This window comes from Hemicordylus capensis, chromosome 1 (genome assembly GCF_027244095.1).
Source record: "Hemicordylus capensis ecotype Gifberg chromosome 1, rHemCap1.1.pri, whole genome shotgun sequence".
Taxonomy (NCBI): domain Eukaryota; kingdom Metazoa; phylum Chordata; class Lepidosauria; order Squamata; family Cordylidae; genus Hemicordylus; species Hemicordylus capensis.
In genome coordinates, this window is record NC_069657.1 from 221,444,652 (window position 1) to 221,458,744 (window position 14,093).

The 14,093-nt window shown below is 42.0% G+C and overlaps 1 protein-coding gene across 4 annotated transcripts in view; it reads left to right on the top strand.

The window, feature by feature from the left end:
• The first annotated feature begins 725 nt into the window (after positions 1-725).
• NBEAL1 (neurobeachin like 1) overlaps positions 726-14,093 on the top strand; it is a 162,528-nt gene continuing 149,160 nt past the window's right edge. For 2 of the 4 annotated variants that reach the window (XM_053282771.1, XM_053282775.1), the window contains exons 1-2: positions 726-861; positions 1,744-2,203. In XM_053282771.1, coding sequence (XP_053138746.1) covers positions 2,153-2,203 — 51 coding nt within the window. In that variant the 5' untranslated portion in view covers positions 726-861; positions 1,744-2,152. Of the gene's footprint in view, positions 862-1,034; positions 1,293-1,392; positions 1,523-1,743; positions 2,204-14,093 lie in introns of those variants that run through there. The other 2 variants (XM_053282773.1, XM_053282772.1) reach the window with 2 other exon arrangements.

The window sequence follows — 14,093 nt, forward strand, 5'->3', positions numbered from 1 at the left end:
CAGGTTAAGTTTAAAGTTTTACCTTCAGCCTAAACATGTATAATGTTTTGTGAAAGCAAGCTTGTCTGATGCTTAATCTGGGTGACACAGAGGGGAAAGTATTGGCAATTTCAGCTTGTCCCTATTTCATTCGTGCAGCCCGATCCTATGCATGTTTACTCGGAAGGTTTTACACCAAATGAATGAAAGGAGTCCTACTGCCATTAAATGTGCACAGCGTTGCAGATCTGCTCTCGAGTTCTGTCCATGAGACTTCGGAAGTCAGTGTCTCCCCTTTGGCTGCACCGCACGAGAGTTAGTCCTTATGAAGTGTGCTGATGAGTGCAATCTTATTCTTACTTATTCGCTATGCGATGGGAGTTTTACCTTTATTCAAACTACCTCCAAGGCTTAGTAGCCTGAGACATTTCCTTCTCCCCGCACATAAGGGCAAGAAGATAAAGATGCTGGCGATCATCTCTTCCCCTTTTCCCGCCTTCCACACCTCAGGGAGCTTTTAAAGCATCAGTTTCTAATATGAACAAAGTGGTCCACGAACCGTCTTGAGACAGACACTTCCCTCTTCCCATCTTTATCAAACGGAACGTTTTGCCAGGAGTCAAAATGGCCGCTTCGCTCCTCAATGGCGCCATCTCTACGCGCCTGGAAGGCAGGCGGCGCCACGGAGATGATGAGGGATGTAGGGAGGGGCAAGGCAGGCAGCAAGCGCTGGAATGTGGGCGGGTCCTCGAAGCGGGCGATGTGGCTTCCTATTTGCCAGGAGCGGCAGCAGCAGGACTAGGGTAGTGTCTGCTACCAGCGAGTCGGACTGAGTCGGATGGGGGCCAGAGAAGCTCCTCGGCGGAGTTGCTCCACTTGATGGTGCGTCGTCCCTGGCAAGTTACTTTGCGGAGGCCCCCAGCTAAGCAGGGTCGGACTCTGTGCGCGAGCAGGAGGGGGACGGCAAAGAAATAGAAATGGGACCAGGCGGCTGGGAAGGAACAAGGAAACTGACATCAGGGCACTGGGGAAGCATGGGAAGGAGGGAGCCGTGCATTAATCTCTCCCCATGGAATGGCATCGGGCTGAGTGGGGTGAAGGAGGGGGCTGGGAGCCGCCGTGATGGGGAAGGGGAAATGTGGCGAGGCTGGCTGCTCTTCAAGATGGGGAAGGAGGAAACGAGGCAGGCAGGAAACAAATGAATTCCTAAAGACAAACACAAATTTGCGCAGGAGAAGAGAAAGTAGTTGTGATGGTGGATTGGCTTGACATTTCATAGGGACGACGATTCGACATTGGAAGAAAGACAAGGGGTAATTTGACGTTTGATGGATTGATTGGTTGATTGAAAAGTTAAAGCATTTGCGCCCCCACCCCCTCGCTACAATCGGTTATTATTTTAGGAGAAAGCCATGATTAGTTTCTATTTTATCTTTTTAAGTATCTCTCATAGGGCTTAGTGTGCTTGGAAATTTAAGAGAGCCATCCACCTTAAGTCTATTTTTGCACTAGGGGAACAAGTTGCCCTTGAGAACCCAAAGAGGTAGACAGCTCTGAGACAGACTGCTTTTGGAAAGAGTTCTTGCTTAATGTCCTTTATTCTGATTCCTTGTGTGTGCTTGGTGGTTGGGGGTGGGGGGAGGATGGTGGCAAGGGAACAAATTCTACCTCCAAAATTTGAAATTTTTTAAGAAGCTGATGTGTAGAAATGGGGTATATGTCCCAACATGCTATCTATTTGACAGATAATATTTCTTTTGACAGGTGATCATTTGCTCACTTTCATGGTACATTGAAAAGACACTTTCCCGTCAGTGATAACAGCTGTTTAAATTGCCACTGAGAAGCTGATGAAGACTTTGATACCATCAGTCAAACAACAAAAATAGTTTCTTGGATCTTCTACAATATGGAATTATAGCAATTCCTTTCCTGCGCCATCACAAACCCAACGGGTTTGATTTTGCTTTTCAGGGATTAATTCCAAAGTGGCATTGATGAAAAAGAGAGGACAGACTGTCACCTTTGGCCATTTGAACTGTGCAATTGTATTACAGAAATTAAATTTTGTCCTCCTTGATTGAATCTGGAAATTAAATGCTTTGAATAGAAAGTGAGCATGGTAGGCTCTTGAGCATATGCAGCTTTACAACCAAGGAAGAGGAAGTGAAGGATGGCGTCCAGAGAGAGGCTGTATGAACTTTGGATGCTCTATTGCAATAAGGTAACTTTAAAAATAGTTGATGTGCATTAGTTGGGTGAGCTTTGCAGCAGCCAAGTAATTAAGACTGCAAGGGAATCCCATTTAACTTATTGAGACTTACTTCAGAAAAAAACATGCTTAGGATTGTACTGCATGATTAGTTTCCTAACATAATTGTAATATGCTGATAAATTTCACCAGAATAGAGTACTCCTCATTCTACCTGTATTCACTGGATGTAAGTAATTTAGGCTCATTTCATATGCTCCCATGTTTACATTTATGTTTAGATGTCTTTAAAGTGTGCACATAAAAATGTTGAGTGTGTCATACTGGCATGTTCATCATGCAGCTAGAATTGACTGCAGCTTCTTTTTGGCCAACCCAGACTGCATAGGCTGAAACTGGTGGTGTTGAAGATGATCTAGAAAGGACATTGAATTTCAGGCTAAAATAAATGATGCACACAGCGCCATCATAACTTCCTGGGAATTCTCAGTATATTTATTCTTTCTTCTTCCTCTTGATTGTTGTTATATTACAGTTTCTTCAACAGTTAATTATACAAAGCACTTTAAGTTTCTGGTTTGTGTGTTTATTATTATGTAGCAAAGAAGAACATGCAGAATACTCCTCTGAGCTGTAAGAATTTGTTGAGGGATTTTTCTGTAGTCTGTTGTTCAAGCACTTTTGAAACACAAAGGTCCTGTTGTTTGGCTTATAAGCTCATTATTATGCTAATCAGGTTTCCCTTCTACATGAACAGGTACTTGATAGTATAATAAGAGAAGCAGTGTTGAAGTAAAGATTTTGATGTTGTACTTAACATCTAAGCCACCTAATGGGGCAGCGGAGAAATAACTTGCCTAGCGAGCAAGAGGTTGCCGGTTCGAATCCCCGCTAGTATGTTTCCCAGACTATGGGAAAATAGACTATGGGACACATCTCTATCGGGCAGCAGTGATATAGGAAGATGCTGAAAGGCATCATCTCATACGGCGTGGGAGATGGCAATGGTAAACCCCTCCTGTATTCTACCAAAGACAGCCACAGCGCTCTGTGGTTGCCAGGAGTTGACACCGACTTGATGACGCAACTTTACTTTACTTAACACCTACAAAATTAGCAGTAACCTCTACTATTTGTTCCTAGCAGTACTAACCACCTGACCTCCCTTGCCCATAAGTAAAAGATGTAAGACACTGCCTTAGAATCAGTACAGTGATTTTGTTTAGGAAAATTGTATTGTACCCACTGAGGAGCGGGGAGGGACTGGTGTACTGTGCTGGGTGGTTATACCAGCGTGGTGTAGTGGTTAGAGTGCTGGACTAGGACCAGGGAGACCCGAGTTCAAATCCCTTCAGCCATGAGACTTGCTGGGTGACTCTGGGCCAGTCACTTCTCTCTCAGCCTAACCTACTTCACGGGTTGTTGTGAAAGAGAAACTCAAGTATGTAGTACACCACTCTGGGCTCCTTGGAGGAAGAACAGGATATAAAATGGGAAAATAATAATAAAAAATAATAATAACAATGTTTTCTTTTTAAATGGCCCTTTAAAATGAACATGGTAGCTTTGGGCACAGCTGCTTGGTGGTGTGATGGGAGAAGAAAGATAAAGGGATGCTCTTAACTGGTGAGTGACTTGTAACCATTCCAGTCATAAAAATGCCTTGAGGGATTTCTTAAGGAGTCTCTTTTTTGAGGTTTGCTGTCATACTAACCTGTTTACCTCAATTAACCCTAATTTCTAACCTGTCCCAAAAATGTCAGTTGTGACAACGATTCATGTGGTGAAAAGCACCACTGGAACTTGTTTAGGGATTGCTGTGAAGAAAGCAGAAAAGCCCCAAAGACTGACTGGGGGCCCAGCTTCTCCTGCCTGTATAACCCTAGAGTGGACATGAGCCAGGTAGTTCTCACTCAGCTCTGCTCAGATCCATGTATTGTTCCCTGAGCTGACACTATACCATGCATCCAGAAGGGCCAGTCCTTTGCAAAGAGAAGGGGGGGGGCACCCATTTTGACCACACCATGAGGTTGTTCTCATGAGCAGCCAAGACCAGGCTAGGGCAGCCGGGACCAGGCTTGGCTGCCTGTGAGAACAACTGGTAGCCCCAGGGCTCCTGGCAGCTCCTCAGCGGCAAGCCCGCCTCTTAAATGAGGTTAAGGGAGTGAGTGCTATTTTCCTGATGCTGGCTGTTTTCAGCTGGCGCTGCAACACTGACAGGTGCCCACCTGTCACTGGGGGGATCCCCACTATGCACCGTGCCCTGGTGCATTGTGGGATTTCTTGGGGTCAGGACAATGCATCCTGGCCCCTGCTCCTCTGCACTGCCAGGGGCAATAGCGGAGTGTCTTGGTGTGTGATTTGCGTGCCCAGCAACATCCTGGTGTTTGTCTGCGGGGAAGGGAAGGTTATGTAGCCTTCCTCCCCTCCCAAATGGTTGTGTGAATGGGCCCCATGTCTATAGTGCATTGCTTGCTATGTCTTCCTCACCCAGCATGATGCACAAACAAGTCCTCATGTGAGGACATGTTAAAACAGATGGAAATAACAATGAAAATGGGAACCATCCCTAACTGACACTGGTAATCAGCTCTGTATATGGTTCAGTTTGGACCGTATGAGTTTAGTTTTTGTATCCTAATGTTGTCGGTTCTTGTAATAATAACTTTTATTTCTCATAGTTGAAGAAGACACCCTTAAACGTTGACCACTAATGCTGAATGATCTGTTCTGTTGTTGTTGTTGTTGTTGTTGTTTACACAGTCAGACAGGTGTTATTGACTGGTTTGTCTTATCCAGACATAGAGTCCTTCCCAAGGACTTGGGATGGCTGAATTTTATTGTCAATGTTGTTGCTGTTATTATAGATATCGTTGCAGAATATAGGCTGTTCCCAGTAAAGCTGGTTTTTGTAATTGGCTGATGGTGATTTCTGTGGCTCCTATGGTGTTGAGATGCTCTTCAAGTTGTTTTGGAATTGCACCCAGGGCACCAATTACCACTGGGATTATTTGGGTCTCTTTCTGCCACAGCCTTTCAATTTCAATTTGTAGATCTTTGTATTTTGTTGTTTTTTCTATTTCTTTTTCTTCTATTCTGCTACCCCCTGATATTGCTATATCGATTATTTTGACTTATTTTTCTTTCTTCTCAACTACAGTTATATCTGGTGTATTGTGTGGCAGATGTTTGTCTGTTTGTAGTCGGAAGTCCCATCATATTTTTGCATCTTCATTTTCTACCACTTTTTCAATTTTATGGTCCCACCAATCTTTGGCTACAGGTAACTCGTATTTTTTGCAGATGTTCCAGTGTATCATCCCTGCTACCTTGTCATGCCTTTGTTTGTAGTCAGTCTGTGCGATCTTTTTACAACAGCTGATTAGGTGGTCCACTGTTTCATCTGCTTCTTTACAAAGGCGGCACTTGCTGTTGGTTGATTTTTCTACTTTTGCTCTTATTGCATTTGTTCTCGGTGCCTGTTCTTGTGCAGCCAGTATTAAACCCTCTGTTTCTTTCTTCAAAAGTCCAGCACTCTAAACACTACACCACGCTGGCTCTCTGTTATGTCTTCTCTGAAAAATATTTTCAAAGAACTTCACATAATGTAGGTGCTGACCAAATAGCATACAATTTGCATTATGGAAAACATTAAAGAATGCAGCAGTTGCAATTGACTTGAGGGTTATTAAAAAGTAGGTTAAGATGATGTTTTTTATTGGGCCAGCATCTGTTGGCAAGAATGCGCAAGCTTTTGAGTTTAAAAGCCCATCAGGCAAAAAACGATTGCTCTTAAAACTTTAATCCACAAGTGATTTATGGCAGTTCTGAAGCTGTTTGTCTGCAGGGCAAAATGCAGTACTGGTGTAGCTATTGAACCACTAGAGGAATCCATCTCAGCTTTATGTTGTTTATCACCTGTCATAAGAACAGCCCTTCTGGATTAGGCACAAGGCCCATCTAGTCCAGCATCCTATTACACACAGTGGCCCACCAGATGCCTCTGGGGAGCCCACAGGCAAGAGGTGAGGGTATGCCCCCTCACCTGCTGCTGCTCTGCTGCAACTGGTATTTAGAGGCATTGTGCCTCTGAGGCTAGAGGTGAGCTGTAGCCACCAGACTAGTAGCCATTGATAGACCTGTCCTCCATGAATTTGTCCAAGCCCCTTTTAAAGCTATCCAAGCTAGTGGCCATCACCTTCATCCTGTGGCAAATAATTCCATAGATTAATTATGTGTGGTGTTAAAAAGTACTTCCTTTTATTGGTCCTAAATTTCCTGGCCTTCAGTTTCATTGGATGACCCCTGGTTCTAGTGTTGTGGGAGAGGGAGAAAAATTTCTCTCTGTCTGCTCTCTCTACTCATGCATAATTGTATGCACTTCTGTTATGTGACAGAAGAAGCGACTAAAGGGAACCTTAGTCACTTCTTTTCCAGACTAAAATGCCCCAGATGCTGTAGTCTTGCCTCATAAGGAAGGTGCATCTTGGTTGCCCTTTTCTGCACCTTCTCCAGTTGTACAAAGTCCTTCTTAAGATACGGTGACCAGAACTGTATGCAGTACTCCAAATGTGGCCTCACCATAGATTTGTATAAAGGCATTACAAGATTAGCATTTTTATTTTCAAGCCCCTCCTTAATCATCCCTAGCATGGAATTTGCCTTTTTCACAGCTGCCGCACACTGAGTTGACACTTTAAACATCTACGATGACCCCAAGATCTCTCTCCTGGTCAGTCACTGACAGCTGGGTTTGTTTAGCCCAATATGCATCACTTTACACTTGTTTACACTGAACTGCATCTGTCATTTTGTTGCCTAATCACCCAGTTTGGAGAGATCCTTTTGAAGCTCCTCACAATTTTGGATTTCACTAAGCTAAATAGTTTGGTGTCACCTGCAGCTTTGGCCACTTCGCTGCTTACCCAACTTTTAGATCATTTATGAACAAGCACTGGTCCAAGTATGGATCCCTGGGGGACCCCACTTTTTAGTTCCCTCCATTGTGAAAACTGTCCATTTATTCCTACCCTCTGTTTCCTGTCCTTCAACCAGTTACTGACCCACACATGAACCTGTCCCCTTATCCCATGGCTGCTAAGTTTACTCAAGAGTCTTTGGTGAGGAACTTTGTCAAAAGCTGTTTGGAAGTCCAAGTATACTATGTCAACTGGATCACCTTTCTCCACATGCCTGTTGACACTCAAATAACTCCAAAGGGTTAGTGAGGCAAGACTTGCTCTTGCAGAAGCCATGCTGGTTTACCTTCAATAAGGCCTTTTCTTCTTTATGCTTAACAATTTTGTCTTTAAGTATTCTTTCCATCAATTTGACAGGCACAGAAGTTAAGCTGTAGTTAGTAAGTTAGGCCTATAAATGTTATTAGGTTTGTAAGCTAACCAGCCTGTCCTAATTATGAATGGAGTGAAATCAATAGAACTTGAGTGGTTTAACTTTGGATGTGCTCCTTGTTTTTGGACCGGTGTACAGAATTACAATATGTGTCTCCTTTTGCTTCCAAATTAAGAACTGTATAATGCATGAAGTACTTGTGCCTCTTTAGGGCACTTGTTTAGAAGAGCAGATAAGATTGAAAAACAATCAATCAAAATGTTTCAAATGGAAAAGCTCGATCCATCCAGTAAATGCCCTAAAGGGAAGAAATGGGAAACACTTTCTGCACATTTGGCAGACGTTCTTCTGTTTGTTGACACAGGCTCATCTTGTGTCACTTTAAGATTACCAAAATGTTTCTGGTTATATAGCTGTGTCAGTTATAGATACAAAGACATCCAGCATGGGATAGTGGTTAGAATGTTGGTCTAGGACTGGGGAGACTTGAGTTCAAATCCCCATTTTGCCATGAATCTCACTGGGTCAGCCACTTATTTCTCAGCCAAGCCTACCTCACAGGCTTGTTGTGAGGATAAGCATAACTCTGGGCTCTTTGGAGAAAGATCAGGATAGGTAAATGTAAAAATAATTAATAAATGAAGATTGAATCTATGTAGATCACCAGCGTGGTATAGTTGTTGGATTAGGATGGCTCAGGTTCAAATACTTCTTGTCCATGAAGTTCGCTGGGTCACTTTAGGCCAGTTGTTCAACTTCATAAGGTAGTTGTGGAGAAGAAATTGGAATCGGAAGAATCATATAAGAATCCTGAGATCCTTGGAGGAACGACAGTAAAAAGTAATGATAAATACATTTTGAAAACATTATTTAAATAATGCTCTGATTAGTAAACATTCTTGAGAAGACCCATATGCTATAAATCACTCTTGATTTCTCAAAATAAAAAACTAAAAGTCATTGGGCCTCTTCAGATGATTTGCAGTCTCTCTGGCTAAGGTCAGTTCTGTGGTGAGGGAGCAAGAATGCAGCTGCATGCTCCAGCGAATGGGTGTCCATGTGTGGACGCTGTATTCAGATAGTGCCTATTCAAGAGAGATCCAGCATAGGTAGGTCAAACTGCACGATCAATATCTCCTCTTAAATCTGGGAATTGACCACACCATTCAAGCTTTTGTGTGTGTGTGTGTGTGTGTGTGTGGAGTTATTTTGTGTGTAGGTGCTGTTTGAATGTGATGCCCAGAGATGGGATGACGAGTTCTCCTAGTGGGTAGTGACCCTACTCTTCTCTGATATGAGTTGATTTCGCTGATCTTTCTGGCTATATTATGAGTTTGGAAATAGAGCTGTGGCAAAGCAGCAAAGAACGCTAGGTGGGAAGGAATAACTCGGCTGAAAGTTTTCAAGATCGCTTGTAGTACATTAAATGAATGCATTTTCCATTCAGTGACAGTTCACTGAATCAGCAGTTCGATATTCTACCTCTTTAACATGGTAACCTAAGAGCCTTAGAAGCTGGTTGTGAAAATATAGACAGCTGTCATGTCCAATATCTTCTCTCAAGTTCTGCCTAGGGGCTTTAGAAGCAGAGAAGGTCACTTTGGCAAAAAAAGCAACAAGAAGATAACCTTCAGGCTTTGTAAAAATAACAAGTGTAGAGCAATATGCATCACATGTTTAAAAGTGCTTGTATAATTCCACTGCAAGTGATGGAGACATTTTTATTCAAAATATTTAATGAATTCTTAAATTGTACTCAAACAGGTTTTCACTCATGTTTCCTGTCATCGTTAGTTTGGTCTCTCTGTGGCTGTTTATTGTTCTTCTCCATCTTCTTGGCTCATGTTCATATGTTGTCTGCCTGTTCGTTTGCAGTTAAGCGAGTCAGGTGATAACAGTTCTGAGTTTCAGTGGTGTGAGTAGGTTGTATAGAAAAAGTCTGCCGTAACAGAGTTTTGTTCACTGTTCTTAAGCTCCAGAACCTTAGAGCCAGAAACCAGTTCAGGCAGTGTATCACTTCAGAATGTAGGTAGGGAAATGCATGTGTGATTACTCTCTTGCAGCAAAATAAAAGTAGCATGATTGGAAGAAGCCCTTCTCCCTGATATGTGAGCTATAGGGTTGTGATCATGACAGTACCATACCTCTCTGGGGCCACCGATAACTTTTACATCCCATGTGATTTGCCAATTCCATGCCATTTTTTCATCCAAGAGATACCAGCAGCATGGTATCTTCTCATAGGGAAATAATAACCATGCCACACAGATGATATTATTATGAATCATCATGCTCTGGTTATCAGCTCAGAAGTAGCTCATGGTAAATTAATCAACATGGATGGAACTCCAATATCTTTTTTTTAGGGGTTTGAACTAATCTTGCTTTTAAAATTTGTGATTCTATAATATGCTTTAGTTCTCCTGCACTAGCAAGTATTCTAGTGTGTGTAGATACAGAATATTTGTTTTATATGGAAGCAGTTCTGTAGTTGAAAAACATCATTGGATACCTTCTTAGTAACTGAGCAAAGAAATGGGGTGGGGGAAACCATATTGTTCAAGAAGTGGGGATGCCTACTGAAGTTTTAACTTTCAAATAGCCATACGTTATGATTTACCTCTCCCTTTCCCCACTGTGACCTTATTTGATCACCATATTGGGGCAGGGCCACTTAGTGTTTCCTACCTCACTTCTGATGAGACTTGACTTGACACTTCAGATGTACAACTGGAAGTTGTAGGAAGTGGTGCCTGAGCAAAAGAAGGTGGAATGCACCATAGCATCCCAGGTGTTGGTGGGATTCCTTCCCCTCTGTGGACTGTGCCCTCTGGGCTCTATTTCCTTGCCTCTGTTGTACGGGTGAATTATGCTGGACTGTGCACAGTGGTAACCTGGTTAAGGATCCTAGGCACTGAATGAGTATGCCCCGGCTCTGAGATAAAGCATCCACCTGACTGTTAAAAACAGCCTCTCCTTGGCAGATTCTACTACTTTGCAATAGGCAATTGGGTGCTGTATGTTCTGGTTTAGTTGTAAAGACAATAGCTCAGTGGTAGTGCATCTGTTTTGCATTCTGAAGGTCCTGAGTTCACTCTCTGGCATCTCCAGGTAGGGCTGGAGGAGATCCTGCCTGAAACCCTGGCACTGAATCAGATTAATAATTCCAAAACAACAACATGCCCAAGAGAAGCAGACTATCTTTCTCAGATACAAATATATGATGATTCAGATTTACCATATGGCAATTATTCAATAAAATGAGCAATGTTGTTAGTTGGAACCCTACACATTTCAAACTGCTCTTTTTACTCCCCATTTGCAAGCCCATTAATTAAAAAAATCTATGACCTATACAGGTGGCCCTCGAATAGCCGTTTCGCCCATTCACAGGCCACCTCCCTGAATAGTTATCATGGGGATAGTTCTTGTCCATGGTTTTTTTCTACCCTCCTAACGAACTTGGTCCACAGTTTAAATCGCCACTCTCCCCACTTTTCAACGGGGAGGTTTAAAGAAGCAGCCCAAGAGGCGCAGGCTGCTCCATCCACTCTTGCCTCTGGCGCCATGTCTTTAAACCTCCTTGTGGGTCAGCTGAGAGGTGGGGAGAGTGGCTCTTTAAACCTCACACCTCCCTGCGCTTCTCAGCTGACTACATAGAGGTCTAAATAGCCACTTCCCCACGCAAGCTGCCCCATCCACTCTCACCATCGGGAGTGGATTGTTTAGCTGAGGAAAAAAACTCAGTTGTTTAGGCTGGTTCAAGCACTTCAGTATTGTGGTAACCACGAGTGTTACCCCTGCGATATTAGAGGGCCTCCTGGATTTGTGTAATGTAATGTAATTTTATTTACAGTCATTGACCAAACAGAGAGTAAAAACCAGTAAACGTTAAAATATGTATACACATATATACAGTTTAAGATTGGGGTGATATCCCATTATACCTTTTAAAAGCAATATAACTAAACTTAGCTACAGGAATAGAAATTAAAGCATCTTGGTCTGAAAGCAGATGTTTTACAAGGTTAGCATCGGATTGATCTGCCAGTTTACATATTAGAGGAGCAGTAAGGCGTTCCCTGGGATACAAATGAAGATTACAGTGGAGAAGGATATGTGCGACAGTTTCTGTATCTCCTGACCCACAACGGCAGTGTCGTTCTTCTAAAGGCACACCTTGAAACCTCCCAGCTAGAAGTGCGGATGGAAAGGAATTAACCCTTACTCTTGTGAATATCCATCAAAACTTAGAGAAAGTAATTGTCGACAGATATTTTGCGGGGAAGAGATCCATATTAGTTCTTATAGCTCTATCAAACTCTGGAAGCGCAGCCCAGTTTTCTTGGATCTCAATATCAACAAAGCGTTGTTTCACTACTCTTTTCATGTTCACTAGACCCAATTCCAGCAGTTGGGCTGGGTCTAAGCCTAGAGAGGTGAGCTTCGTACTTACTGTAGTCAGGGTGGATTTGATTTAAATCAAACTGATTTAAATCACGATTTAAATCACTAGCAGGGTGGATAAAAATCAAAAAAATCCGATTTAAATTTAAAAAAATCCGATTTTTTTGATTTAAATCGGATTTTTTTGATTTAAATCGGATTTTTTTGATTTAAATCGGATTTTTTTGATTTAAATCGGATTTTTTTGATTTAAATCGGATTTTTTGATTTTTATCCACCCTGCTAGTGATTTAAATCGTGATTTAAATCATGATTTAAATCAGTTTGATTTAAATCAAATCTACCCTGACTGTAGTACACCATAATGGCTGGGGACTAACTGAAAGAAACTCAGGAATTAAACCAACTGGTCGCAGATGTATTTTCAACCAGAAATAAATAATCAAAAGCCAGGCCCGAGATTCAATTTTTATGAAGCCAGCCTCTGTCCTTAAAGTCACGTTTGCTGTACATTTTGGTGTACCAAATAAATTCCTCAAGAACCCTGATTGGGTTCTTTCCAAAGTGTCAAACCTTGAGTATGGACCTAGTTGTATGCCATACAATAATTGCCTCCTGGATTTCATTTCTTGAACTTTCTTAGCAGTGTGATCTATGCAAAATGACTTTGTCCAGTCCATGATGGGCCTCACCTACTAGTTTGCTATAATTACACCTCTCCGCCATATAATTTCTGTACTAGGCTGCCCATTCATTCACAGAGCCTTGACTCAATGAGTTGAAACGTCTGTACAATTAAAATAGTGTAGCCACAATGACAGAGCATCTAATTTTTCAGGGCAGCCTGCCAAATCCTGCGTAAGTCTTGTATTTCCTTTCACTAAGAAACCTGGTTTATGTAGGGTAAATGTGACCACAGTTAAAGACTTTGAAACCATCTCCTATGCTGACCTTGACAAATTACCATTTGATGGTATCACTTTTCTTGGCCTCGCAGCATTGATGTACACAATGTCTTTTTCATTGAACTTTCCATGTAATAAGCAGTGATCCTGCCCTGCCCATGTCTGTGTTTGCCTCATGCTAAAGAGAGCAGAATGTCTGATGTTCCAGAAACTGGACCGGTCTCCAGTTTCCCCTTCTGTACTAGGGGGACATAGAGGCATCAGGAGCCCTCAGTTCATCAGTGTGTCCTCACCCTGAGGTGTGTTGACTGTTCGAGTGAGCCAGGATCCGTCCAACAGATTCCTCGGAGCATAAGGCAATTGTGAGAAGAACTGGTTGCTTCCTTTCCTCCTGTCCTGTCCATGGCCTGTCCTGTCCTTAACCCTTTCTTACTTGGCAAAGAGGCACCTTTTAATGTGGTGATTCTCTTTATATAGCAGGGGGAGAGTAATTGACCCTATCCACCCCCAGCACAGTACCTCCAGTCACTGTTGCTGGTGTCTATCTTGTGTTGCTTTTTAGATTGTGAGCCCTTTGGGGACAGGGATCCATCTTATTTGTTTGTTATTTCTCTGTGTAAACTGCCCTGAGCCATTTTTGGAAGGGCGGTATAGAAATTGAATTAATAATAATAATAATAATAATAATATGAGGTTGGGGTAAACAATGAGACACTGTGATGGTGGTGTGGCACATATAATTGAAACATTTGTGTGTAATGGATTTTAAATTGCTTAATTCTAGGAAGAGAGATGAACTATGTTTGGTTTTTAAAAAATATAAAAATGCTGAATTTGAAATCTTTAAGAGGTATATAGTTATAGCCTATTAATATCAGTGACCTTTTAGTGGTTTATGATTTATTTATTAGTATAAGCAGTGAGTTGTCAAAATTATTCCTGTTGCAATTAATGCCAAATGGAATTGTCAAGTAAAGTGCTATATTGCTTATAGTTTTGCTCCAGGCAAGATAATAGGAGATTGCTGGACCATAAGTTCTCATGTTCTTTGACTATGTAAAATACATTCCTTTTTTCACCTCAAGAGATTTCAAAATACCTATAGACCAGAGCTTTCCTATACCCTAATATTGTTTATACTGAAGTATTAACTAGGCATGTTGCTACTATGTTCTAGTGTAGAACTGAATCCCTTAACTGGATTATAGTACTCTGTAGAAGACCAGAGATTTGAGCGA